This window comes from Miniopterus schreibersii (assembly GCF_964146895.1).
Source record: "Miniopterus schreibersii genome assembly, chromosome: 20".
NCBI lineage: Eukaryota > Metazoa > Chordata > Mammalia > Chiroptera > Miniopteridae > Miniopterus > Miniopterus schreibersii.
Genome location: NC_138122.1, coordinates 19,517,526 through 19,542,260, shown reverse-complemented (window position 1 = coordinate 19,542,260; position 24,735 = coordinate 19,517,526). Strand labels below are relative to the sequence as shown.

General features: G+C 47.9%; 1 protein-coding gene across 2 annotated transcripts in view; it reads left to right on the top strand.

The window, feature by feature from the left end:
• Positions 1–22,839, top strand: part of SSH1 (slingshot protein phosphatase 1) — a 49,736-nt gene extending 26,897 nt beyond the window's left edge. For both annotated transcript variants that reach the window (XM_081122589.1, XM_081122590.1), the window contains 12 exons: positions 2,035–2,099; positions 2,567–2,688; positions 4,830–4,898; positions 5,765–5,830; positions 8,374–8,568; positions 8,832–8,925; positions 9,733–9,861; positions 12,228–12,274; positions 13,695–13,841; positions 15,333–15,533; positions 17,364–17,937; positions 19,493–22,839. In XM_081122589.1, coding sequence (XP_080978715.1) covers positions 2,035–2,099; positions 2,567–2,688; positions 4,830–4,898; positions 5,765–5,830; positions 8,374–8,568; positions 8,832–8,925; positions 9,733–9,861; positions 12,228–12,274; positions 13,695–13,841; positions 15,333–15,533; positions 17,364–17,937; positions 19,493–20,722 — 2,939 coding nt within the window. In that variant the 3' untranslated portion in view covers positions 20,723–22,839. The remainder of the gene's footprint in view (positions 1–2,034; positions 2,100–2,566; positions 2,689–4,829; positions 4,899–5,764; positions 5,831–8,373; positions 8,569–8,831; positions 8,926–9,732; positions 9,862–12,227; positions 12,275–13,694; positions 13,842–15,332; positions 15,534–17,363; positions 17,938–19,492) is intronic.
• The last annotated feature ends 1,896 nt before the right edge of the window (positions 22,840–24,735 follow it).

The following is a 24,735-nucleotide window of genomic DNA, read 5'->3' as shown; positions in this document are numbered from 1 at the left end:
GCTCTGTGTCCTTTAATGTGAATCCTGACCTCCAAGTCATTTCTTACAGAAAGTGGTGCCAATGTAGGGTGTTGTACACTGTGGAACCCTGTGATGGAGAGTGCAGACAGGAGGGGCGACTTGCCTGTTTAAAATGTTTTCCCCAATTACAGTTTACATTCAGTATTATTTTGTATTAGTTTCAGATATACAGCAGAGTGGTTAGAAAATCGTATACTTTACAGAGTTACTTTCCCCCTGCTTCAAGTACCCACCTGGCCCCATACATATCTATCTTGATGTCATTGACTGTGTTCCCTGTGCTGTAAACTGCAGCTCTGTGCTCTTCTGCAACTGCCAGTTTGTACTGCTTAATCCCTTCACAACCAACCCCTCCCCTCTAACAGCTGTCAGTCTGTTCTCTGTGTCTGTGAGTCTGTTTCTATTTGTTTGTCGGTTTATTTTGTGAGGGGCAATTTTCCAACGACCTGATTGCTCTGAGGTAGAAAGTACAATTTGGACGTCATATGTCAATCTGCCCTAAAATTTAAACGATGCTTTTGCAAAAGGAATTAATCCAATGTACTAATCCTCCTGGGGTTCTCATTGTGCTCTACAGGGTACTTTTAAAAAAATGATAATTCTGTTTCCTTAGGGCAGCAATTTTCAACCCGTGTGCCACGATACTGCAAGAATTTTTAAAACATGCAATACCTGACTAGTCAGAGGCACTGACCTCTTTTCCCTTAGTTTGTCAAATAAAAAATGACAACAGCCAATACAGCAATAGTTGTTCAGTGTGGATGAATCAGAATTATACCTGGTTTTGTTTTTTTTTGTTTGTTTTGTCAGAGCAGCAAAAAATACATTTTTTGGTGTGCTGCAGAATTTTAGTAATTTATGTGTGCCACGAGTTGACAAAGGTTGAAAGTTGCTGCCTCGGGGTGTGGAACAAATCGTAATTAGTACAGATTTTTCTATGAGTTATTCCTTCCACTTTTCTACATCAGCATCTTCACAGATGAACCTTTTCTTCCAAAAGAAACCCATGCAAACATATATTTAATGTACAAGCTAGGAGAGAAATGGTCTTAGAGTCACACTTGCTGCGTAGCAAACATATTTTTAATGTATAAGCTAGGAGAGAAGTGGCTTTAGAGTCACACTTGCTGCGTAGCAAACATATTTTTAATGTATAAAAGCTAGGAGAAAAGTGGCCTTAGAGTCATACTTGCTGCGTACTACTTAGAAAGCTCAGTGTTGGAGCCCCTCAGCCTGGGACGCACAGCTCTTCTCCTGTTAGGTTGGTCCTGTGTGGCCGTGGAGACTCAACACCTCTGAGAAATGTTCCTCCCCTCACTCCAGCCCAGAGGCACTTGCTGGACACGGGGACCACTCAGAGAGGTTTGAAACTGGGCCCCACAGTACTGCCTCTTTTAAATAACCAAGGGGGTGGAAAAGAGTGTGTCAGTTTTAGCAAGAGGAAAAAAAAATGACAGGTTGCTGTCTGCTCAGATTATTTGTCTGGGCACTCAACCCGTACCTGCTGGCTACAGTCACGGGGCATTTCCTTCCTGGTCACGGAAGTCTTATCTGTCTCTTATGGAAAATGCTGAAGAGTTTAGAGAGGAAAAGTGACACCCAGTCCCTTTTCTTTCAGACCAGCTCCTAGCAAATCTCCTACTTCAGCCCTGTCCGTGGTTCCTGCTACCCCACCCTGCAAAATAACGTTTGCTTGAATTTAACAGTATTTCTCCTCTAGGCTTCTCTGTATTTGCCAGATTTTGTATTTAAAACCCACATAGCAAATATTTCAAAAAATAAAAGCAAGTTTTTAAAACATAGCAGAAAGCTGTATCTCACTTGTCCTCATTATGTATTTCAGGGGTGGAGTGAGAGATCGAGGCTTTATGTTTTGCGATGTTTCTCCTGTGGGGCTGGTAGAGAAATTTAACGTCTAGATCCTCTCCCAGGCTCTTAAAATTAGCCTCCCAGAGGTTTCTGCCTGGAAAGTAAGTGAGTGACCTTTTAAAACTTTCTTCATTGGTCCAATAGGTGATTTGCCCCAACATCTTCAAGTAATGATCAATCTTCTGCGTTGTGAGGATAGAATCAAACTGGTAAGAAGAGACGAGAGTGGCAAGTTTTAATTTTTAATTGGGAAATTTGGTAGGGAATTACTCATGAGCAGCAGGTGTGGTGGTGGTGGGGGGATGAGTTTTTACCTTTTAGAAAATTCTCCCAAATTGTTCACAAAAGCCCAAGTGGAGTCTGCTCCTCAGTACCCAGAAGTTCCAGAGAAAGGGCGGATCGGATCTCTGTCAGTCTGTGCTAAGATGGCATCTTCATTCTCTGGATTTTGTTATTCACCCATTTAATGAACTTGGGGAGGGGGTCTCCCCTGAGCCAGGGACTGACCCTTGTGTCAGGGGTATAAATGAGATGTGGCCCCTGTGCCTGAGAATCTCACCTTAATTCCTAAACCTCCAAGGGAAAAGTAGAAAACAGACATCCTTGACATTGGTTGGGTGGAGGAAGGGGCACGACTTGGAAGGGCCGGCCAGTAAAAGTACCTCTGCCCGTGTAGGCCGTGCGCCTGGAGAGCGCCTGGGCGGAACGGGTCCGGTACATGGTGGTGGTGGACAGCAGCGGGCGGCAGGACACAGAGGAGAGTATCTTGCTGGGAGTCGACTTTTCCAGTAAGGAAAGGTGAGTCTGATGGAACGGTGGTTCTCTTCTGTGATGGGGACAAGAGTTGCTGCTGGAAAAAGATTTCCATGACCACATATCCTTGGGAGGTGAAGGTGGGATGCATGATGGTAGGTGACGGGGTTACCAGGAACAGTAGAGCACTGCATTTCAGCTCCTGTGTGCGGCTGCTGCACTAGATCCAGTCTCTGCTCTCAGAGCTCACGGTCTCCCAAGAGGATAGAAAGTTACACCGTGCTTAGAGGTCTAACACTGGATGCTATTGGGGGTGCTCTAGAAGAGGGCACCTTAGCCAGGAGGGCTTCCTAAAGGAAGTGATGGCTGTGGTGAACACTCAAGTAAAGCAGGAGCCAGCCCAGTGAAGCAGGGAGGACACCTTCCAGGTAGACGGACCCACGTAAGAAGTATGTGCTTGATAGGCATCATGTCGAGCGCCTGCCTTATCCAGTATCGCTTTCCCATGGATTCCCAAGTACTTGGAGATGGTCCTGGGTCAGAGGCTTAGAGAGGTTTGGAATTTCCCAATAACCAGAGGCCAAGTTTGTTATATCATAGACCCAATTATTTGTGTGAAATGAAGGCGAACGGCTCTCCTTACATCTAGGATAAGTTAATACATGTGAGATCATTGCAAAGCCTGGATTTGTTAAAACTAGATTAAATGGACTCTCCTTAGTCATCTCCATTAATCTATTCATTCATTAAGCAAGCAGTTTATTTGCATTCTCCTGTGTATGAGGCAATAGGCGAGGGCCAGGTAAACAAAGAAGCAACCGTACACACAGTTCTTGACTTCAGAAAGCCTGTAAGCTTAGTGAAGATGAGCCACAGTCAGATGCTGCGGCGACAGGCTCAGTGATGCAGAGATGTACAGCGGATTGTGGGAGCACAGGAGAGGGGTGGCGTGGAGGGGCCATGCCAAAGGCCTCTGGAGCATGCGGTGGCTAAGCCAAGTCTTAAAGGACGGGCAGTGGGGCAAGTTCAGAAGTAGGGACACCTCAGTTTAGGGCTCTGAGGGTGCCCTATTTGCCTCACCCTAGCACTGACAGCCAAGAAGCTCCAGGAGCTCTGAGTCTCAACACAAATTTTATTTTGTAGCTCTGCAAAGGAACTATAATTAGCCCATCAAGAATGGGTAGGACTGCAAGGTGGGACCAGAGAATTGGCCAAACACAAAAGGCTTAGTCTGATTTTACATGAAGGCTTGAAACTACCTTTCCTGCAGATTCAGAAGCAGAGAGTGGAGGAGTCCGGTGTGGCCACAGATGCTCTGAGGAGGAGCTGCTCTGTGAGCCCAGAGCTCCCTGTCTGCACAGTTGCATGCTCGTAACATTACTCCCCGGGTGGGCTGTTAAGTGGCAGCAGAGATGTAAGCTGGAGATCCCTGGAGGTTGTTGGAGCTGGCCTTGGCACAGTTACAGCACTTTCTCACGAGCCGACTCTTTTGAATTCCTGAAGAATGTTCATAGCAGTCTGAGGAGCCCCTCCGATAAAGCCCTTTCATTCCCTCTGTGTGTTTCAGCGGCGCCAGTCTCCAAAGTATCATTTCACTGTTAGGATGGGCAAAACAAAAGCAGATTAAGCTAGCTGTTAAAACAGGAGCTGCACAAAAGGCACAGAAGCAGAGGTCTAGAACTGAACTCCAGTGAGGTTGTTGGTACGACGCCCCCCCCTTCACCCCAGCACAGGAGGCTGGCTTGGCTGCGCTGCTCGCCTGTGTCCCCTGGAGTGCGTGTGGCCTTGTGCCAGGAGTGCGCCAGCCCGTGATGGCGTCACCCCTGCTGCACTGAGGTCCTGTGGTCAGCTGGTTGCTCCTTGTCTCCTGAGAGCTGCAGCTGAGACCTGGTGTTTATGGAGCTGCAGCCACACCAAGCAGTGGGGTCAGTACCCTGACTATCTCCAAGCAGGGTCACTGGCAACTCCCTCCAGTGGGGCCACCTCAGATCCATGTCTTCTAGAATGCAGTGGTGAGCAGTCCCTACAGACAGCCTGAAAGCTTCTCCCAGATACACACCCAGCGGCCAGACCCAGGTCAGGGGCTGGTTCCCTCTGAGCTAGACGAGCTGGGTGAAGATACACAGAAGTGTGTGCGTAAGCAGGAGAACTCTGATTCTAGATGTCTTCTCTTTCCTCCCACATAGTAAAAGCTGTACCATTGGGATGGTTCTCCGACTGTGGAGTGACACGAAAATCCACCTTGATGGCGACGGGTAAGCAGATGTCTTTAAAAGATTCTTTTAACTACTGTAAACTCTGAAACATGAGTGTCAGAGTTTGGGCATCACTGGGTAATCATTAGAAACAGAATCATGTGATGTGTCTATTACATCAGGAGAAGTAATGTTGCCCTCCAGTGAGCCACACAAGGAAAGGGACATTCTGGACATTATGTGAGGGAGTTTGAGTCATGAAGTAGCAATGGAAGCATACTGGAGATCACTGCTGTGTAAAGTTCAAGAACAGCAGTACACAAACAGTCATTCACTTACCTAGATTGGGTTCTTCATGCGTTTGCCTCCAGGGGAAACACATGGTTTTGATGTGTGAAAAGCAGAATGGGAAGTTGTCCCTACTAGGATTCCAACAGTAGAAGTTACGCTGCCTCATAGATAGCACTGGGAGAGAGAAATAAAAACTTGATTTTTTGGAGACATAGGATTATGGTAATATTTTTCCTTTTCTAAGACTTTCCATTAATATATTTTCCATGCAATTGCAAAAATATATTGATAGGATACTTGAGGCGGAATGTAGCAGATGGGTTGGGCTATTGCAGGAGTGTAAACAAGACCGTGTCAAATGCTGTCATTGCCTTGCACCCTCTGCTGGGATTTTGGTTTTTGGTAGACCTCGCATTGCTGGGCTAAAAACAAGTCTGCCGGAACTGAGAGCCTATCTTTTTTTTTTTCCTGCTTTGCCCTTGTCTGATGCAGCCGGCCTGTAGTCCCTCATCAGGCGGCATGAGAGAGACACTTGTCCTCATAGTGTCCCCGGCGGGCCTGCCCCATCGTCTCGCAGTGGTGTGGTTAGAGGGTCTGGTTTGTCACCGAGGTATCTCTTTGTTTTTCACTGTCAGTGGCTTCAGCGTCAGCACAGCAGGGAGGATGCACGTCTTCAAGCCCGTGTCTGTCCAGGCCATGTGGTAAGTGTGGTTTTAGGGACTTTTAACTCCCTGGAAATAGTTTCCTAGCTGACAGCATGACTAGAAAAACCCCTTCTACTCAGATGCCCATTTAGGTACATTTATTTTGTGTGTCTGACAAACTATTCATAACAAAATTTACCATTTTAACCATTTTCAAGTGTATAATTCAGTCACATTAAATACATTCACAGTGTTGTGCAGCCATCACCACCATCCATCTCCAAAACTTTTCCTTCATCCCAAACATAAACTCTGTACCCATTAAACTCTGACTCTCTATCCCCCTTCCCCCAAGCCCCTGGTAACCTCTGTCCTACTCTCTCTAATTGCCTGGTCTAGGTCCCTCATGTAAGTGGAATCATTTTGCCCTCCTGTGTCTGGTGTCTTTCACTTAGCGTAATGCTTACAGGGTTCATCCTTGCTGTAGCATGTGCCAGAACTTCCTTCCTTTTTAAGGCTGAGTAATATTCCCTGATGTGGATATACCACATTTTGTTTACCCATTCATTTGTTGATGGACTTTCTAGTTGTTACCGCCATTTGGCTATTGGGAATAGAGCTGCTGTGAACATTGATGAACAAGTAGCTGTTTGAGTCCCTGCCTTCATTTCTTTTGGATCTATACCTAGGAGTGGCATTTCTGGATCACGTGGTAATTTTATGTTTAATTTTTTGAGGAACCATTGAACTTTTCCACAGCAGCTGTACCATTTTACAATTCCACCAGCAATGCGCAAGAATTCCAGTTTCTCCACATTCCAGTCAACGCTTGTTATTTTCTGCCTTCCTTTCATAATAGCCATACCAGTGGATGTGAAGTGGTACCTCATGATGGTTTGGGTTTGCATTTCCCTAATTATTAATGTTGAGCATCATTTGATGTGCTTATTGGCCATTTGTATATCTTCTTTGAAGAAATATCTATTTTGTGTTTTGGCAACTTTTTAATTTGGTTGATTTCTGTTGTGGAAGGTGTGTTGTTTTTGCATATGTACAGTCCCTCCTGACAAATGCCACCCCAGCATAAATTCACTTGCTCATTGTACCTGGCACACAGTAGGCATTGCTCCATGAACGGATGGGCGCTTGATTAGGCACTGAGCATCTTGAGAGACATAAAATGGGCATAATTGCTGTCGGCGTGGAGATTAAATTCTGTAGAGGGAGGTGGCCATAAACATAAAACAAAGTCACGTGTTACACTGAGGGGTCCTGGGAGGGCATTCTCACAGGGTGCTGGGCTGTGGGATACTTTCTCCAGCATGCAGGGGCCTGGGTCGGGGTTGGGCCTCCTGGGACATTCTGCTGTAAGGATCAGATTGCTGTGGATCAAGGCTGCATTGGGCAAAATCAGTCACACCCAGAGCCTCTCTGGTCTCGGCACATGTATCTTAGAGCCTCCCTCGTCCTCGGAGGGTTGCACAACCCACTCATGCAGCAAACTCACAGCCTCTCTCTAATCTGGAAAAGACTCGGGAGAAAGCTGATGGTGCCTTATTGGAAGACTTCTGCCCAGTGTTTCAAAAGAATTACTCTTCTTTCCAGGACAGCAAGAGTTATGCAGAAGTCTCCCATGGCTTCATTTTTATCTCTTTAGTTAGTTCAGGATCACTTTGGGAGAAAATCATGAAACCATAATTCTCTAGATGTCCCAGATATTTTTCTGTGTCCCTGGGTGATTTTTTTTTTTTTTTTTAATCTCTTTCAACAGCAGCTCTACAGGAAAGTAAAAAATAGGCCCATGTGCTTTTCCAAAATTTCAGAACCAGAACTAAATTTAGTAAATATTCAGCTCAAGTTTGTGCCTAAGAGCAGACAAATATGTATCATTGGGCAAAGTGATGGGGATGGCAATGGTTTTTATATCATTGTCGAGCCATTCTCTGATAATTCTCCCTCTACCCCAGGCTGCATTCTTCCTCCCTTATTGACACCTAATGCACCCCATTCGCTGAGAGATGTTCAGCCTATATTTCTGTTAAAAGAAGTAAAACATGAATGACTAAATTGACCATTGTGACACACATTTTTAATGTTGTTCCTTCTGTCCCACCACCTTCCCAAACCGCTTCTTTAGTTGGTTTCTGTATTAAGATGACTTTCTAGAACTCATTTCCATAGGAAATCTAAGCTGTTTTCACATTGATGGGAGGGGGTTAGAAATCAAGTTATTGGAATGCAGTAAAATGTCTCTGCTGCATAACAATGACTCTTTCCTTCCAACGGTGAGGTTTCATTATAACTCCTACGTTTAAGACGCCCACAGCCTAGTCCTTGGGAGTTAATCACTGCACTATAAAATGACATGTGAACCAGCCCGATGGAGAGAATTAGGAAGTTTTTTTGTTTTCTTGTTGGTAATGGTGAAGGATGTTCAGTCTGTCACGGAGAGGAGCCGTATTACCTGGCGGCTGGGAGTCCTCAGTAGCCAGTCCTTTATGAACTGCCTTTCCCTTTGTCATTTAAAAAGCCCTTGTCCAGGGAAGAACCCAACACTCCTTCTGCTTCCCAGGCCTGACTCTCTCCCCTCTTCACCCCAGGTCTGCCCTGCAGGTCCTTCACAAGGCCTGTGAACTGGCACGAAGGCACAACTACTTCCCGGGGGGCGTGGCCCTCATCTGGGCCACCTACTACGAGAGCTGCATCAGCTCTGAGCAGAGCTGCATCAACGAGTGGAACGCCATGCAGGACCTGGAGTCGACGCGGCCCGACTCCCCGGCCCTGTATGTCGACACGTGAGTGCGGCACCTCCTGACCCACTCCCACCTCTACCCTTCTCCCGACTCTGTCTGCACAATGTCACACCTCCTCTGTACTCCTCTGATTGAGGCCACCTCCCCAAGAACTGGCCTTTCAAGCAGAGGTCCCTAACTTGTGTCCTATGGGTGGTCTCTGCAAACCCAAGCCAAGTTCAGTTTAGCCCAGGAACACCGGCTGTTTCTGTAAACTCCATCCTTGGGCTTCCTACAGTTCTGCACTTAACCTAATTTATCTCCAGGCCAACGGAAGGGGAAAGGACTGAGCGCCTCATCAAAGCCAAACTCCGGAGCATCATGATGAGCCAGGACCTAGAAAATGTGACCTCCAAAGAAGTAAGAGAGCTCTTCCCTTAGCAGGCCAGCGGTTGTGTGGCATCCTTTGTCGTGTTGCCCAAACCCTGTCTCGTTTACCAAGATCGGTGCGGCAGCTCTCAAAGGCTTTTTCTTGCAGGACTTAGCAAAAAGAGCGCAGGCCTTAGACTCAGACTCTAGTTTGAACCTTGCCCTGCCACATGCCAGCTATGAGGCTTGGGCAGATTTCCTGGGCTCTCTGAACCTGTAAGACCTTTAGCGAGAATTCCACGAGGCCTATAGATTGCACCAAGAAGCAGTTCCTCTTAGCACCCTCTCTGCCCCACATCGCCTTACCAGTAAGTCTCTGTACCACTTTTTTTCCCCCAGTTGCTTTTGTTCAAGGAATGCGATGAATTTTAATAACAGCTTAAACCAGGTAGATCTAAGAGGTTGAAGTGGCCATTTTTAAAAGTTATATATAATCTTTTTATTTATTAGTACGTGTACAACATCATATTGTAATACCTTCCAAAGCAAGAAGAAACTGATTTTGGGTTTTCACTGTGATGTGTTTGATATTTAATTGTAAAAGTATAAGTGCTTTAAACTCAGAAAAGATCCCATGGGAATCAGAAATAATAAACTACCCCCCCACACACATTAGATTTACTTTGAGGCTAGGTAGCCTGTATTCCTGCCACCTATGCCTCTGTGCCACGTGTTTCTAAGTGCAAAAAAACACCTTTTTTGAAAACAGCTTCGGTTTGCTTTGTGACTTGACTTCTTTGGAGGGTGACAACTGTTTTCTTTAACAAGTCACTTTTCCTAATGTTTGCCACTCCACAGATCCGTAATGAATTGGAGAAACAGATGAACTGCAACTTGAAAGAATTCAAGGAATTCATAGACAACGAGATGCTACTTATCTTGGGACAGATGGACAAGCCCTCCCTCATCTTCGATCATCTTTATCTCGTAAGAGTCATAGCACATGTCAGGGTCTGGCTTGGGGAATATAAATCTGACCTGGATTGTTTAGAGCAAGTCAGAGAGGGGAAAACTTGAGTTACTGGAGCCTCGATCCTGGCTTTTACGGGAACTCCCCTCCTCTGGCCTACAGCCTCGTGGTTTGCTCTCCAGCCAGATGCTTGCGATGTGGCTCCTTGCTGGGCTGTGGGGAGTTGTGTGAAAGCTCTTTGGCATAGTCCACTGGCAACTGTTTTTCTGAGTCTTACCACCCTTTGCCTTCTTCAGGCACTAACACACAGGCCCCATCCAGATACCTCCAAGTGCTTTGTGGGCTAAAAGCCCCCAGTTACTAAAGAGAGAATGCTTGCCAAACCCCAGAATCATGCCTAGGAATCCCGAGACATGAGAAACAGAATGGAAAGCAAACTAGACAGACACCTGAAATGCAGCCACTCTGTGCACTGCCCCCAGAGCCCATTGAAGGAACAGGCCCTGGTGATGCAGCTTCATCTCCCGCTCAGATTTTCTTAAAGCTGTAAATCTCCATAGAAGGCAACTGGCAAGTTTTCAAAGTCAGAGAGACTGTAGAGGACGGCACGTTACTAAAATTAGAGGCAGCACAGCATAGTAGTGAAAGTCAGCCCCACCAGGCCAAGTTCCCACTCCCCAGCCTGACCAGCCATGTGACTGGAACAAGTCTCTCTGCCTTTTTTTTTCTTCACCCTGTACCTTGTGGAATGATTATGAGGATTCAGTAAAATGCAGATTTCAGGCATCAAGTGCATTTTCTGTAGGCACTAATAAATGGTAACCATCGTTAGAGCAGAAGTCACTTCCAGGGAAAGTTGAGGAGGTGTGTGTTTGGTTTGGAAGGTGTAACAATTTTGTTCTCTGCCTGTAGGAAGTAATTAATAGTCCTCCAAACGTATATGTCTTGATTATTAAATATATATTTAATCTGTTTATAGATATCAGTCTATATATATGTGTGTGTGTGTATATATATATATACACACACACACTTAATGTATATGTTAAAGTGCATATAAGTGTGTGGGTTTGAAGCCTATATCTTGAAAGCTATGTGGCAGCGCTGGGCTCTAACCTCCCTGAGGAGTTGGTTTTCCCTGGTGGAGACAGCACACGAGGCACCTCTGCCCATTCCTCCACCAGGTGGCGATCACAGCAAGAGGACATTCAGCCTTAGCGAAGCGCTAGTTATTTTTCAATGTGGTTGTGCTTTATGTCACTTTTTCCATGAGAGATACCAAAGGAATTTTTGTGTTTGAGCCTTTCCCTCCAATATGAACATCCAGCTAGCACCCACACATGGCCAGCCTCTTCAGGGTCCCTGAAGCCCCTGCCTCCTGAGGGGTCTGTCCCCTGGAAAAGGAAGTTTACAGAGAGACTACCCCAGGTTTTTTTGCTCTTTGTGACTCTGTTACTTGCATTTCCTAAGAGCAAAGTGATGTTTTTTTCTTTGTTTTTTCTTCCATGTTCTTTGCATGCTCAGAAATGGAGGGTTTGCTTTTTTTAATATAATTTTTAAAGTATGAAAACACATTATAGAAAGTTAGTAAATGTAAGTAAGTCTAAAGAACAAAATTAAAGGACTTCCCAATTTTACAAATCTAGAGGTAGTCACAGTTAACATTTTGGTGTACTTATTTTTTAATCTTCTGGGGTTTTTTAATACATATATAACTTTTTAAAACAAAAAAAAAAGGAAAGAACCATACTGTTTATGTCTAATTTTTGTGTGTGTCATTATGTGGTGTTTCCCTGTGTCATTAAATACCCTCCAAAAGTATGAGTTATTTTAATGTCCCCATCATGTGGATCCATCATCATTTATTTTACTAATATCTCCTTGTTGGACCTTTGGGTTGTTTCCACTACTTTGTTGTTATAAATAACTTTAAATATCCTCGTACATAAATCTCTGCAAATTCTGGGTACTTCCTCCTGGTAGCTTTTTGTAAGGGGAATTTCCAGGTCAGTGGGTGGGAACGTTTGTAACATTGCCAGAATACTTCCCAGAAAAGGTAGATGGGTTCCTGCTTTAATTAGAGGTATGTGAAAATGCCCTCTCCCGAGTGGGAGGTCAAAGGTCACTGCCTCTGATGAGAAGACCCTGCTGGAGTCTCAGGAAAGGAATTGGTGAGAGGGGAGCAGGTTTTCCTGAACTTGCCCTTCCCCTGTTGGGCTGACAATTCTGTGAATGCCTCGGGGACCTGCTTTGATACCTCTGTTCTCTGAGGCCAGGCGCCAGTGAAATCACCATCACCATCAGGGCTAGCATCCCCGTATCCCGTAAGCAGTCTGAGGCCAACATGTGACACTCACGGGGGTTTGTGTGATCTGTCCCCCAGGGCTCTGAATGGAATGCATCCAATCTGGAGGAGCTGCAGGGCTCAGGGTGAGTCTGCTCCCCTTGTTTTCCCTTGTCCTTCTAGGCAGCTTAGAAGCCCTCTGCCCTGCTGCCAAGGTCAGATCCAGCCCTGTGTTACCTGCCTGTGCCTATAATTGCCTGCATCCCAGCAGGCAGGCTGATTTGCATAGCTAACAGATGTGCTTCAGAATGCCACTCCTGAATAACTCACGGGTTTTAGATTTTCCTGGGGTTTGTGTGATGGTGTGTGTCCCAGAGAATGGTCCTAAATCACAGTCCAGTGGTATAGACAGCCTGGATGCTGGAAGGGCCACGAGCCCCCTCCTACCACCCCACTGCCCCACAGAGCTGCTGAGAGTCCTGGTGTAGGCATACCTATCTGCTGGGCCAGTCAGCACTTCTGATCCCTGGACCACTGCTGCTTCTACCTAAGCATATACTTTTGGACCTGGAGGGAACCTTGCAGCTAACTACTCAGCATCGGGCAGAAATACATGCCTGTCTCAGTCTGAGAAACGCCCAGCAGCAGGAATAAAAAATGTTTAAATCTAGACCTTCAAGAACAGATGTCTGGATATTTTTTTAAAAAACAACACAGCCACAAAATCACCATCCTGTGGGTCTGACATGATGGCATCCTTGAATTACTGCATTTAAAAATCAAGACTAAACAAATCTTAAAATATATCTTTAGAACTACTGGTTAAGATGTGTGCTTTCAACAGAAAGTATCCTTAAAATGTAGGGCAATACTGTCTATGCTTTCTGTTTTGCTGGGAATAAGTGAATTATTTCAAAGGTATTTTTTAAAGCATTTATAAGTATTCACTTTTGAAATCTGTTTGAGGTATTTTCAAACTCCTGAAATTATTTTGGTCTTCGAGGAATATAAATATTAAATTTAGAGACCTACAGAACCTGGTTAGCAGATCCTCTCACCTGTTTATTTATTTATAGCCTGCCTGTTTCAAAAAGGATGTGAAGTAGTTCCCAAGAACATAAATAATGGACAGACATATTCTGCTTTTTGACTATTTAAAAGTGGAAACTTTGTTTTTTCTTAAAGCCTCTGTATGCTTGTAATAGTTATGAATTTTGACATTTTGAGTTTAAAAATATGTTTAAGGTAGAGACATGTATCTACCTTCCAGAGTTAACATTGCTTAGCAGTGCTTTGAACTGTTTTCTTTTTATAAGTTTTTTGTAAAGAAGTTTGTTTTTTATTATAAATATAATACATTCTCATCATAAAGAGGGCATTTAGAAAATACCAAAAAAAAAAATTACTATTAAGAAAAAGCAGAATTCCTACCATAAAAACATATACCCTTTATTAATGTATATTTGATTTTTTTTCCTCTGTGCAAGTTTTCGTTACTTTGTTTTTTGTAGTTCTTCATTCTGGGTCTCCAAATTTGTGTTTTGTTTTTTTTCTTTCTCATTGCAGTGTTGACTACATTTTAAATGTCACTAGAGAAATAGATAATTTTTTTCCTGGCTTATTTGCATATCATAACATCCGAGTCTATGATGAAGAGACCACAGACCTTCTTGCCCACTGGAACGAGGCGTACCATTTCATAAACAAAGCAAAGTAAGTGGGCAGAGAAGACACTGGTCTGAGGGAGACATTAGCAGGTGCTGGGTGGGCAGAAACTATTGACAATCCCAGGCACAGACATCTGCTGCCTTAGGGGCCCTTGGGTGTCTGATTGACCTCTGGTTTCAGACCACCAGGCCCCTAGCATCACAGGGGCAAAGCTATTGATTTCCAGGTGGGGGCCCAAATGAGCTTGTTCTGTCCCACCTAGCATGTGTTGTGACCTTTGACCCCAGTTTCATCATCAGCACTGGCTCCTTCTAAGAACCCAGCACCACAGGGACACTGAGCCAACGGTGAAAGAAGGGAGGGCCGGGTTGTGCGTGGACTTAGAGCACCTTTGGGGGTGCTTCCTGAGAGAAGTGCACTCAGGCAGGTGCCCTGAGCTGCAGCCGCCTTGGCCGGAGTCAGTGCGGTTTTCCTCTCCCAGCAGAATGGGGCAGATCGTGAGCCTGTCACTGGTCTCACGCAGCTTTTCTCCTCACCCTGTTCTGCAGAACAACCCTGTCGTACTGCACTCAGGGACAGAAGGACATGACCCTCTGAGACCCCATCTTCTGCTTTGCACCCCTCCAGGTCAAAGCTACATAACCGACTGTTCTTACCAATGTTTCCTCATAGTTTGTTTGCTTTCCCCAGGGACAGACTTCAGACCAGCAGTCTAAAAAAAAAAAAAAAGAAAGAAAACACTGAGATTTGGGGATGAATTTTATTAAGCCTGAGGTAGGAGACATGAGTCTGCTCGCACCTGACAGGCTGGCTCCCTCTAACATAAACAGGCCGGCAGGTGGGCTCCCCTCCTGTACAAATAAAGTTTGCCAGGTGCTGCCCTTTCCAGCCTGGTGCTCCCTCACATTCTCGAGCAAGTGATCCCTAGAGAAACACTATGTCTGGCCTGGCTGCATCCGTTAAATCAGACATGCCTGGGCCAGCACTGCCTCCTCACAACGTTGGGCCCCGTCCTCTCCTGGCCTTTTTCTGCCCTGGCCAAGTCTGGTGCTGCTGCCCTCGCGCCCTGGCTCCGTGACCCTCCTGTCTCCCAAGGGCCCTGCGGCTTTCGGTTCTCTGACCCCATTTCTCTGTATAACCCATTCCCTCTCTCCTAGCTACTCCTAGCTGTTGAGTAGTTCTCGCAGATCTCTCTTTCAGTGCCCATTTGCTCCCGCAAAAGGGTTTTTGGTCTCCTAGTCTGTCCCAGCCATGTGGGAAGATACCCACTTTGTCTCTGAAGTCTGCCCGATTTTGGAACCCTCCCTGCAAAACTTGTTGGGCAAGGACAGATTGATCTTGGTTTCCCATTGTGTGCTCATTGATTTTGCAGTGACTTAGTTTCCTTTAGCGGGTGTGTGGACATATGCTGTGTAAAAATCAGGACTGGGAGGATTTGGTCAATGACATAACTTTAGGTTTAAAATGGTCTGCTGTGTAAAACCCAAGAGAACGAAATTAAGTTTTTAAAAAACTTTCCCTTCCTCCCCCCGCCAGGAGGAACCATTCCAAGTGCCTGGTACATTGCAAAATGGGCGTCAGTCGATCTGCCTCCACGGTCATCGCCTACGCGATGAAGGAATTCGGCTGGCCCCTGGAGAAAGCGTACAACTACGTGAAGCAAAAGCGCAGCATTACCCGTCCCAACGCAGGCTTTATGAGGCAGCTGTCTGAGTATGAAGGCATCTTGGACGCGAGGTGGGTGACCGTCTGCAGAGGATTGGCAGGACTGAGCTCGAGAAGCTGCCGTCGCATCGAGCAGTGGCCTCCGCAGCCAAAACCCTGACTCGGGGGCGGGGGGGCTGGTTGGAGAGAAACAGCTATTGTTTGGCGTTTGATAAATGGTTTCCAGGAGGGATCTGTTCTGATTTTGTTGGCACACACAGCTATTTTGCTGCGGGAGGGAACGGTGCCTGACTTCTAATCTAAAGCACGACTTCGTGTGCGGCACGAGCATGTGGATGCAGTTTTCTCAGCATCTTCTGGGGCTGAGGGCTGTGCCAGGCTTCACCGCAGGGCAGTCCCAAGGACTGCAGAGGCTGACCTGGTTCCCCCACTGACGAGCTGGGCAACTCGGTGAGCTCATCAGTCTCCCCAGCCTCAGCTGTCTCTTTCTAAGTAAAGAATCAACACCCACCTGGTAGGGTTGTTGGGAAATAAACATGAGTTCCACACAGGCTCACCTTTACAGAGGCTTTGCTAAACCTGGCTCGTAGTAAACAGTGATGTAGTTTTTATAAATTTCTAACCCCCACCTGAAAAAGGTCTGGGGCGTAAGGAACTGACGCAGGAGGTTAACTTGTCCCACATCACACAGCCAGTGGACGGCAGAAGGGAGCACATACCTAGGTCTGTTGGCCTCTAAGGCAGGGAGGCCCTGAGGTTCTCCTGCCCCCACAGAGAGGGATCCTCTAGCCACCCCAGGAGGATCCCTGCTGTACTCCTGGACTCACTGTCTCTTGTCACTTTCTGTTCAGTCTGTAGGAGGCCTCCCTGGGTTATTTCTGATGGGTATTGTGAGGGAGCCATAGGCTGAGTCTTGGCCTCTTGACTGTGTTTGGGGAAGCAGGCTTGAATAGGGTCCAGAGAACAGCTCCAGACACCTGCATTGTCAACCAGAGAGCAGCTGGACAGATCCTCAGGCAGGGCCGAGGAGGTGAAGTCTGCGTCCCTCAGCCCTTCAGTCACTCACTCCCATCAGTGCCCTTTGTAGCCTGTCCTGGGGTTTCCAGGCTGGGTTCGTAACTGCGTGGTATTGACCTTGAATCACAGCCCCATCTGAGGGCCCCCATGGCCTCACCCAAAATGTGTGCACAGGAAGCAAACAGTAGAGTGATGGTGACACTCTCGAATTGACTGACAGCAGCAGGTCGTTAATTTACATTTAGCGCTCTCTTGTCTTAACCCTCACAACCCCATGATGTTGGGGTTGCTCTAAGGCCCTTGGAGGTGACTTCTTTACCTTATTTCACTTTAAGCCTTTCTCTTTTATTTTTACCTTTATGTTACAAAAATGCATTACAAAAATAACACCATAGCATTAGAAGACATGTTTTTTAAATAGACCTGTAATCTCTCTGACCTAGACAAATACTTACAATTTTCTGGAATCTTCCCAACTTTATTCATATGCATTATGTGCTTACAATGCTATAAATGTTTATATTGACAGATGGAGAAATTGAGAGGTGGAACATTAAGTGACATTAAGTGGCATGACCAGATGAGATGGGACATTAGGATCATGCTAGCATTTCAGTTCTAGACGCCCTCGTGTACTTTCCACGTTGTTGTCATGTGACAAAGTCTTTTAAGGCTTCTTGTGAGGGCCACAATGATTTTGGGTTCTGGTGCTATTTCTCTCATCCTTTCATTTCTTGGGGACAAATGAACAGAGAAAGGCTTTACATAATGAGCCCCCAGCGTCCACCAGAGCCTGGGCTGCCCCTTGCTGGCTCACCCCTACCCCTCTTCCCAGGAACCTCAGCACTGGCCTCTGATGACCTTCCTCTGCCCTTCCTCCCCCAGCAAACAAAGGCACAACAAGCTGTGGCGCCAGCAGACTGAGAGCTGCCTCCAGCAGCCTGTGGATGACCTCACGGGGTCTGGGGACTTCTTGCCAGAGACCCTGGATGACACCCCAGAATCCCGGCTGCCCTGCTTGGACAATGCTACCCAGCCTGGGCTCCCAGGCAGCAGGGCCCCTGGAGGAGGAGGACCCTCTCTCTCCTGCTGCTTCCGGCGGCTCTCAGACCCTCTCCTGCATTCCCCCAGCGACGAAACAGGCAGCCTGGTCCAGCTGGAGGCTCTGGAGAAGGATGCTCTGTTGGAGGAAGCGGCTCAGCCAGCAGAGACGCACAAGCCAGCCAGACCTCCCCAGGAAGGCCCCGGACTCTCTGAGAAGGAAGTGAGGAAGAAACCAGAGTTTGGGAGCCTGAAAACCCAGAGTGGCCCCTTGCCACAGGTGGAGGAGATGGAAAGGGAAGAGGCCCCAGGAATAGGGAGGTGGGGGAGGTCCCCAACCCAACTTGATAAGAACCTGCTCAACCGGGAAAACCTAAATAATAACAACAGCAAGAGGAGCTGTCCGGATGACTTTGAGGTAGGTGTGGGACCAGCGTGTCGGGGTGGCAGACCACATCACTTCTGTCTTGCCCCACAGAGCAGCCCCTCCAGCCCCTCTGCTCCTTCATTCTGCCAGCTCAGCAGTTCTCACCCCCAGCGACCCGTGGGTTTGCTTCAGAGAGGGATTCTGCAGTCTCATTGGGAATTTAGACATACAGGGTATCGGGAACCTACAGGGGACAGCACTAATCCCTCCGAGCCCTCTTTCTTTTTCCTTATGTTAAATGTAAAATACACACCTGTCACCCAGCTTTAACGTTTCTCATTGTGCGTGCAGACCCCGCCCACTTTCTCACACCCTAGTTTTGAGACATCCAGATACATTATTTCATTCACAAATGCTTCAGTTTGTAATTGTAACATAAGCACAATACCTTTCCCACCTCTAAGATAAATTGACAGTAATTTCCCAACATCCTCAAATGCCTGGATTTGTATTCAGATTCTGATGCTAAACTCCATTAGTCCCTTGCGGCTGTCATACTCGGTGGGTTATCAGCAGCGAGGTTTTAGCCTCAGCCTTGCAGGCAGACTCAGAAAACCATGAATCATCCAGCCTTTTCCCTCCTCTGAGTCGCCCCACTTTACACCCCAGTTTATTTATTGAATTCATCAGTTGTTTTAAGTGGAGGCTGGTTTCGTGGAGGAGGACCTCAGTCTGCCACACAGGATGGTATTAACCTCTGACAGTCATGGCAGGGGGGCACTCCAAGCTTTGCCCAGCAGGAGAAACTTGCAACGTCTGCCCTTTGCCAGGAACTAGCTTAGGAATCTCACAGCTAAACAGCTCTCAAGGGAAGAGGGTTGCTTCCCCCTATTTCCACGTTTGCTGTTCTCAACTCCATCTCAGCTCAGAAGAGCAGCACTGGTGCCTCTCGATGGGTACAGGAGGGACATGAACGGGTATAGAGGCAGGTGATATTCCTCTGGAAACAATGGCAGCATATTTTACGTTGGTATATAAAAGCCACCTCAGCCTGGCTCCCTCACTGAGGCTGTGGGCACCCATGTTTGGGTCTGAATTAGTGTCTTTCCAAAACTGTTCTTACCTTTTGCCACCTCTCTGTTCAGAGCACAGCTAGATGGTTGATCTTTGGAGCCATACTTCATGCTAGAAGGGAAGTGTTTAGTTGTCAGACTACAGGTTTCCCAAATGCAGGTCATTTCTGAAAGGGAAAGAGAAGAAGAGGCACCCACTGGACAGGAAATATTCCACTAATTCTCACAGGGCCGTGAGGTCACAGTCACCCTGTTTTCGAGATGAGACCAAGGCTCAGAAAAGGGTCATTTGGTGCAGGTGGCAGAGGCAGGGCTGAGAAGGGAGCCTAGTGACCCTGCCTGCCATGTGGCCAAGGGTTTGCCCAGGACTGTGGGCACGTAGCTTCTGGCAAGTTTGATTCAGCGTCTCTAACCTGCATCAGTCATGGCCGAGTGGGTTCTGAAAGGCGTCTCCTCCTGCACTCACTGACCCCCGCCGTGTTTTGTGGTCTTTGGCTTGTGCTGCACACTCACGACATTGTGTCCCCTTCCAGCATGATGCTGTATTTGGGATTCTCAACAAAGTGAAGCCTCCCTACAAATCCTGCACCGACTGCATGTACCCTGCAGCCAGTGGGCCTTCCGAGGCCTTTGGGGAGCAACATGAGAGCCCTGGGGCTCCCGCCATCTGCACCCAGCCAACCTTCCTGCCCCACCTCGCCTCTTCCCCTGTCGCCCACACGTCCATCAGGTCCCGAGTGCTGGAGAAGCTGGCCTCCGGCCCAACTGAAACGCCCCCATTCCTACCACCAGCAGGCCCACGGAGGCTGGACACTGGTGGCTCTGGGGCTAGGGCTGCCCCAGAACTACCAGCTGGCCTTTTGGAACCTTCCAGAGAGACCCAAAAAGTCCTGCCAAAGTCCTTCCTTTTGAAGAATTCTCACTGTGATAAGACCACTCCCAGCATGGAAGTAGTGAAGGAGGAATCGCCACCCAGGAAAGACATGAAGCCGGCCAAGGACCTGCGACTTCTGTTCAGCAAAGAAGCCGAGAAGCCGACCACACACAGCTACCTGATGCAGCACCAGGAGTCCATCATCCAGCTGCAGAAGGCAGGCTTGGTCCGCAAGCACACCAAAGAACTCGAGAGGCTAAAGGGCACACCCGCAGACCCGGCGTCTCCCCTCAGGGATGGCACCCCCAGCAGGCTGGAGGCCAGCATACCAGAGGAGAGCCAGGACCTGGCTCCTGTCCCCCCGCCAGGGGCGAGTGATGAGAAGTCAGAGGCCACGCCCGTTCCGTCAGAAGGAGCCTCGCTGAAGAGCCCCACGCCGCTCCTCTGCCGCCTGGACCACACCAGTCATTTCTCGAAAGACTTCCTGAAGACCATCTGCTACACTCCCACCTCATCATCCATGAGCTCCAACCTGACCAGGAGCTCCAGCAGCGACAGCATCCACAGCGTCCGTGGGAAGCCGGGGCTGGTGAAGCAGCGCACGCAGGAGATCGAGACTCGGCTCCGGCTAGCGGGCCTCACCGTCTCATCCCCACTCAAGCGCTCACACTCTCTTGCCAAGCTCGGAAGTCTTGACTTCTCAACAGAAGACCTGACCAGTGAGGCTGACATGTCCACCATCACCGACTCCCAGGATGCCAAGTTGAGCGAGGCTTCCTTCTTGCATGAGCCCCAGGGAACCCCCAGGAGCCCAGCTTCCACCTCTAAACCATCAGGGAAATCTGCCCCAGAAAACTTGAAAAGCCCCAAGTGGCTGAGCAAAAGCTGACCCACCTTTAGTTGATCACATGACCCTCCCCTTAGTTTCACTGGATTTTGGTCAGCCCCTCATGTCTTCATTTCCCTTAAACAATGGCGTTTAAGACACACGTGGCCCAGGAAGAAAGGGGAGTGTCGGCTGTGTGGCTAGAACCAGAGGCTGTCGGCCAGCAGACTCTGAGCCCAGGTCACATGTTTTCCAGAAGAATCGTGTCTTAAGGGCATATAGAGATATGCACACACGTCAAAAGTACTCCGTCTGCGACATGCCAGAAAGCAGCTGTGATGATGGTCTCGTCACTGCGGCACACGTTCCTAGCTCATTCAGGCCCTTGTGGGAAAAGTCTTGGATGGCAATATAAGTCCTACCTCTGCTCTTGCTGTGCTTCTTATTTTTAAAATACAGTGATGATAAAGGCTCATTCCAGGGAATACTGCTGTGTCAGCAAAAGGGTTTCCAAAAAGGAATTTTTTTTTTTTTTTTTTGCTTGGGACCCCAAAAAAGTGTTAGAATTTTTAGCTGGACTCCACCAAGTACTGCTAGGTAAGGTGTCAGATGTTGTCGAACCAGCTCCATGGTGCATGACCATCTGTGCAGTTGACTTCTCGGTCCTGGTGTATCACACTGGGGTCAGGTGGGAAAATGTATATGATGTCCCCAGTTGTCACTTATGGTGGATTTTGGATTGCGCCCTACCTGGGGAGAAGGCCCCATGAGGCGTTGCCGAGTCTGCTCTGCTGTCGAGCCCAGTGGTTGTGAAGAGGTGTTGAAAGCACCTGGTGGGGTGGCGGTCCTGAGGTGCAGACCGTCATGCCAGGAGCCCTGGCACTCAGGTTCACTCGGTCACATCTGCTCGTGTTTGGGGAGGAAGAGGAGAATCCAGCAGTGGGAAACGATCACTTCCTCTCTAAGAGCAACTCAGCAGCAACCCCTCTGAAAGAAAGGAGACTGTCGGAAAGCTCTGCAGATGTCTACAGTCACCTGTCCTGCGCGGGGGGTACCGCTGCCTGCTCCTCCCTGGCTGTTCCCAGTGGCAGGACGGGCGCGGGAGGGCCTGCGGTCCCAGCCTGGGCTCTGAGCAACCCCATTAGACTCGGGAGCTCAACACATCAAGCCGCTCCAGCTCTGGGCTGGAGTGGAGGGTCGCCTGGTGTCAGTCAACAAGATGGGACATTAAAATATTTTGAGAAGAGAAAAGGGGCTTGATTAGAAAGGTTTAATTCAGGGGTCAGCAAACTGTAGCATATGGTCCCATGAGCTAAGAATGGTTTTTACATTTTTCAGGGGTTCTAAAAAATGAACTAATAAGCAACAAAGACCGCATTGCTTGCAAAGCCTAAGATACTTATTAGCAGGCCCTCTATAGAAAAAAGTTCGCTGACCCCCTGGTTTTATTGGACAGCATAGGGCTTCCCAGGGCCCTCTTGGAAGAAACTGGGCAAATGTGAAGCCTCCCCTGCCTCTTGACACCTCAGGCCAAATCCGTCTCCCACCCCACCCCAGCCCTTGCCAGCCCACCCCCAGCGTGTCTCCTTCAGGGTGGGCAGCTGTGTTCGAGGCAGAACATCCCTGGCTGAAGCTTACCCGCAGTTGCAGCTTGTCCTCAGGTGGGTCAGCCAGACTAATTCCATGAAACCAGAAAGCCTTCAAGGACCAGCCAGATTTAGAAAGTGGCTGAATGAGTTGCCATCTGACATTGGTCAGAATGGGACCCCGGCCTCCAACATTTCTAGAGAGCACCAGGCAGGGTCTTCAGGAGCAAGGCTAGTCCGCATTTCAATTAGTGCGAGAGGTTTTTGCAAAAACCTCTCCAGGAATTTTTTCTTCCTGGCCTTATCCTTTTAATTTTTAAAAATATGTTATTTTACTTCATAGGAATTTGTTTTCCCACCGCTATTAATTGAAATCACCTTAAGAGGTGATTATTCACTTTTCCCAAAAACCCTGTTAGGTTTTTCTCTCTCTCAGCCAACAAAAGCATATTCTCAAAAAAAATCAAGTTCAGTATGTCTTGCCAAATTCAATTTCATGTGGTGGATCAATTTTTGTGTCAAAATAATCCTTTAGGTTTGGTGATGACAGTCTGTTTTTAAATCACGTGTATGATATATTTTTGAAAACTTTAATTTTGAAAGCCATGATTTTTTTCTTACCCAGTTAAAGGATGGGAGGAGGCTGACAGATCTGAGTGGGTTTTTTGGCTTTTGTCAAAATCATCTGTGCGTTTCCAGAAGCACAATTTGTATATTAACATAGAAACAGACCAGGGCCCAGGGCCCCATCCATCATCAGAGCACAGCAAAGAAGCCTTCTCGGCGTGCTGGGTCGCCTGGGGGAGAGGGGAGAGGCTTTCTCCCACACCCGGGCCAGCGGCGCGTTAGCACGTGGCAGGTCGCTGCTTGAAACACACTGGCTGGAGCGTTCTGCCAGGCTTAGGGCCCCAGGTTCATGCCACGCTCTGAAAGGGAGGTTTGCTCCATAAGGTATGCCACGTCCTGACCAGTGTTCTACTTGTAATCTTAGCCAATGGAGGGAATTCCTAAGATGAGTGGCACAAGTGAGGCTGGGGTGTGTGCCCTGGAAGTCATTGATATCTGTGACTGCCATGTTCGTGGAATGCCTGTCGCATTAGGAGGAAACAAAAATTTTCTCAGCTTGGTACAGCTGCATTTCATCTCCCACTTCACCTTCCCCTCACTTTTATGCCAAAAGTTAAGACTGAACTAGATCATGTTGCTTGGTACAGAGAGGTCATCTTGGCAAGTTTTGTTAAGTGTAAGGGGGAAAGTGATCCTGGAGCCAAGAGAAACTTTGCTGCCCTCTGGCCATGCTCTGACAATGTCGATTTCCATTTCTCTGTTTCGGAGCAATGTCTGTCCTAGCATGAGCTTCTTAAGAACAAGGTCCTGACTCTTGGAATTCCTGCCTCCTTGGTCTTAGACCTCTGGGCTGGTGACAGCTCTCTGCCAGGTAGTGACACCCTGTCCCTCTGGCATGCAGATCACTCACCGGGTCCTCATGTGGCTGCACTGTCCAACCCCCTTCTGCTCCCCCCCGCCCTCTGCACAGGCCCGATTCTGGAAGATTGATGAATCCCCCTGCTCCCCTAGGGCCATTTCTCTCCACTGGGAACAAAAGCTGCATCATTTAGTCAAGATCATAGAAGTAACCTCCCCCAAGTTCTCAGAAGAGGGACTTGCTCTCTATTGACCGGAAATAAGTGCTTGGTGCCAGAATACATTCACCCAACCCTGCTCTGGCTTGCCACCTAGCAGGGCGCCCCAGATGCACACAGTGCGTCTGGCCGGAGAGCCAGGGAGACTGGGAAAATTATGACATCTGGGCAGCATGGTGCAGGGTCACCTGCCCTGGTCCCACCGTGCAGGTTCTTGCTGACGCTGGATGCGAAACAAAGGCAGTTGATTGACCCCCACGCTCAGCTAGTTGGTCTTTTTATTGTCAGCTCTACAGTTGAATACCTGTGTGTTTGTGTTCACTCTGCATATATATATTTGAATATATATACATAACTTGAATCATACCGTCATTCACACACGCTGTCCCCAAGCTGTGAAGCAGATCACCTGGAGTGATCTGGAGGGACGCTCTGCAGTGTGACCCTCAGTAGCTCTGGACAGACTGCCTTGTTTTGGTCTTGGAGGAGGCGCTACGGCACTGCTTCCATCAGTCTCTTAAACAGGAGTCTTTCTAACCAGACCACCAGTCCTCTGCTGTCCTTTCCGTCGGCCCTACCGCACGAGAAGGTGGCTGCTTCCTCCCTCTTTTCCGACACTGTAATTATTGTTTTACAATTGAGTGCCTTAATAATAGTTTACAAATACTGTGTATTTATGGGAAACTGCTAAGCCCCCCTCACCTTCTGTGATTGTCCGTGGTGGTGGTAGGGCTGGGGCTGCCCCGTCCTGTGCTTGTGCTCCTGTGCTGTGCAGTCCTGCGTGCGCACCCGCACCCGTCCAGTCAGCACGCTAGGAACGGCCCCGGGAGGCACTGGCTCGCACTGG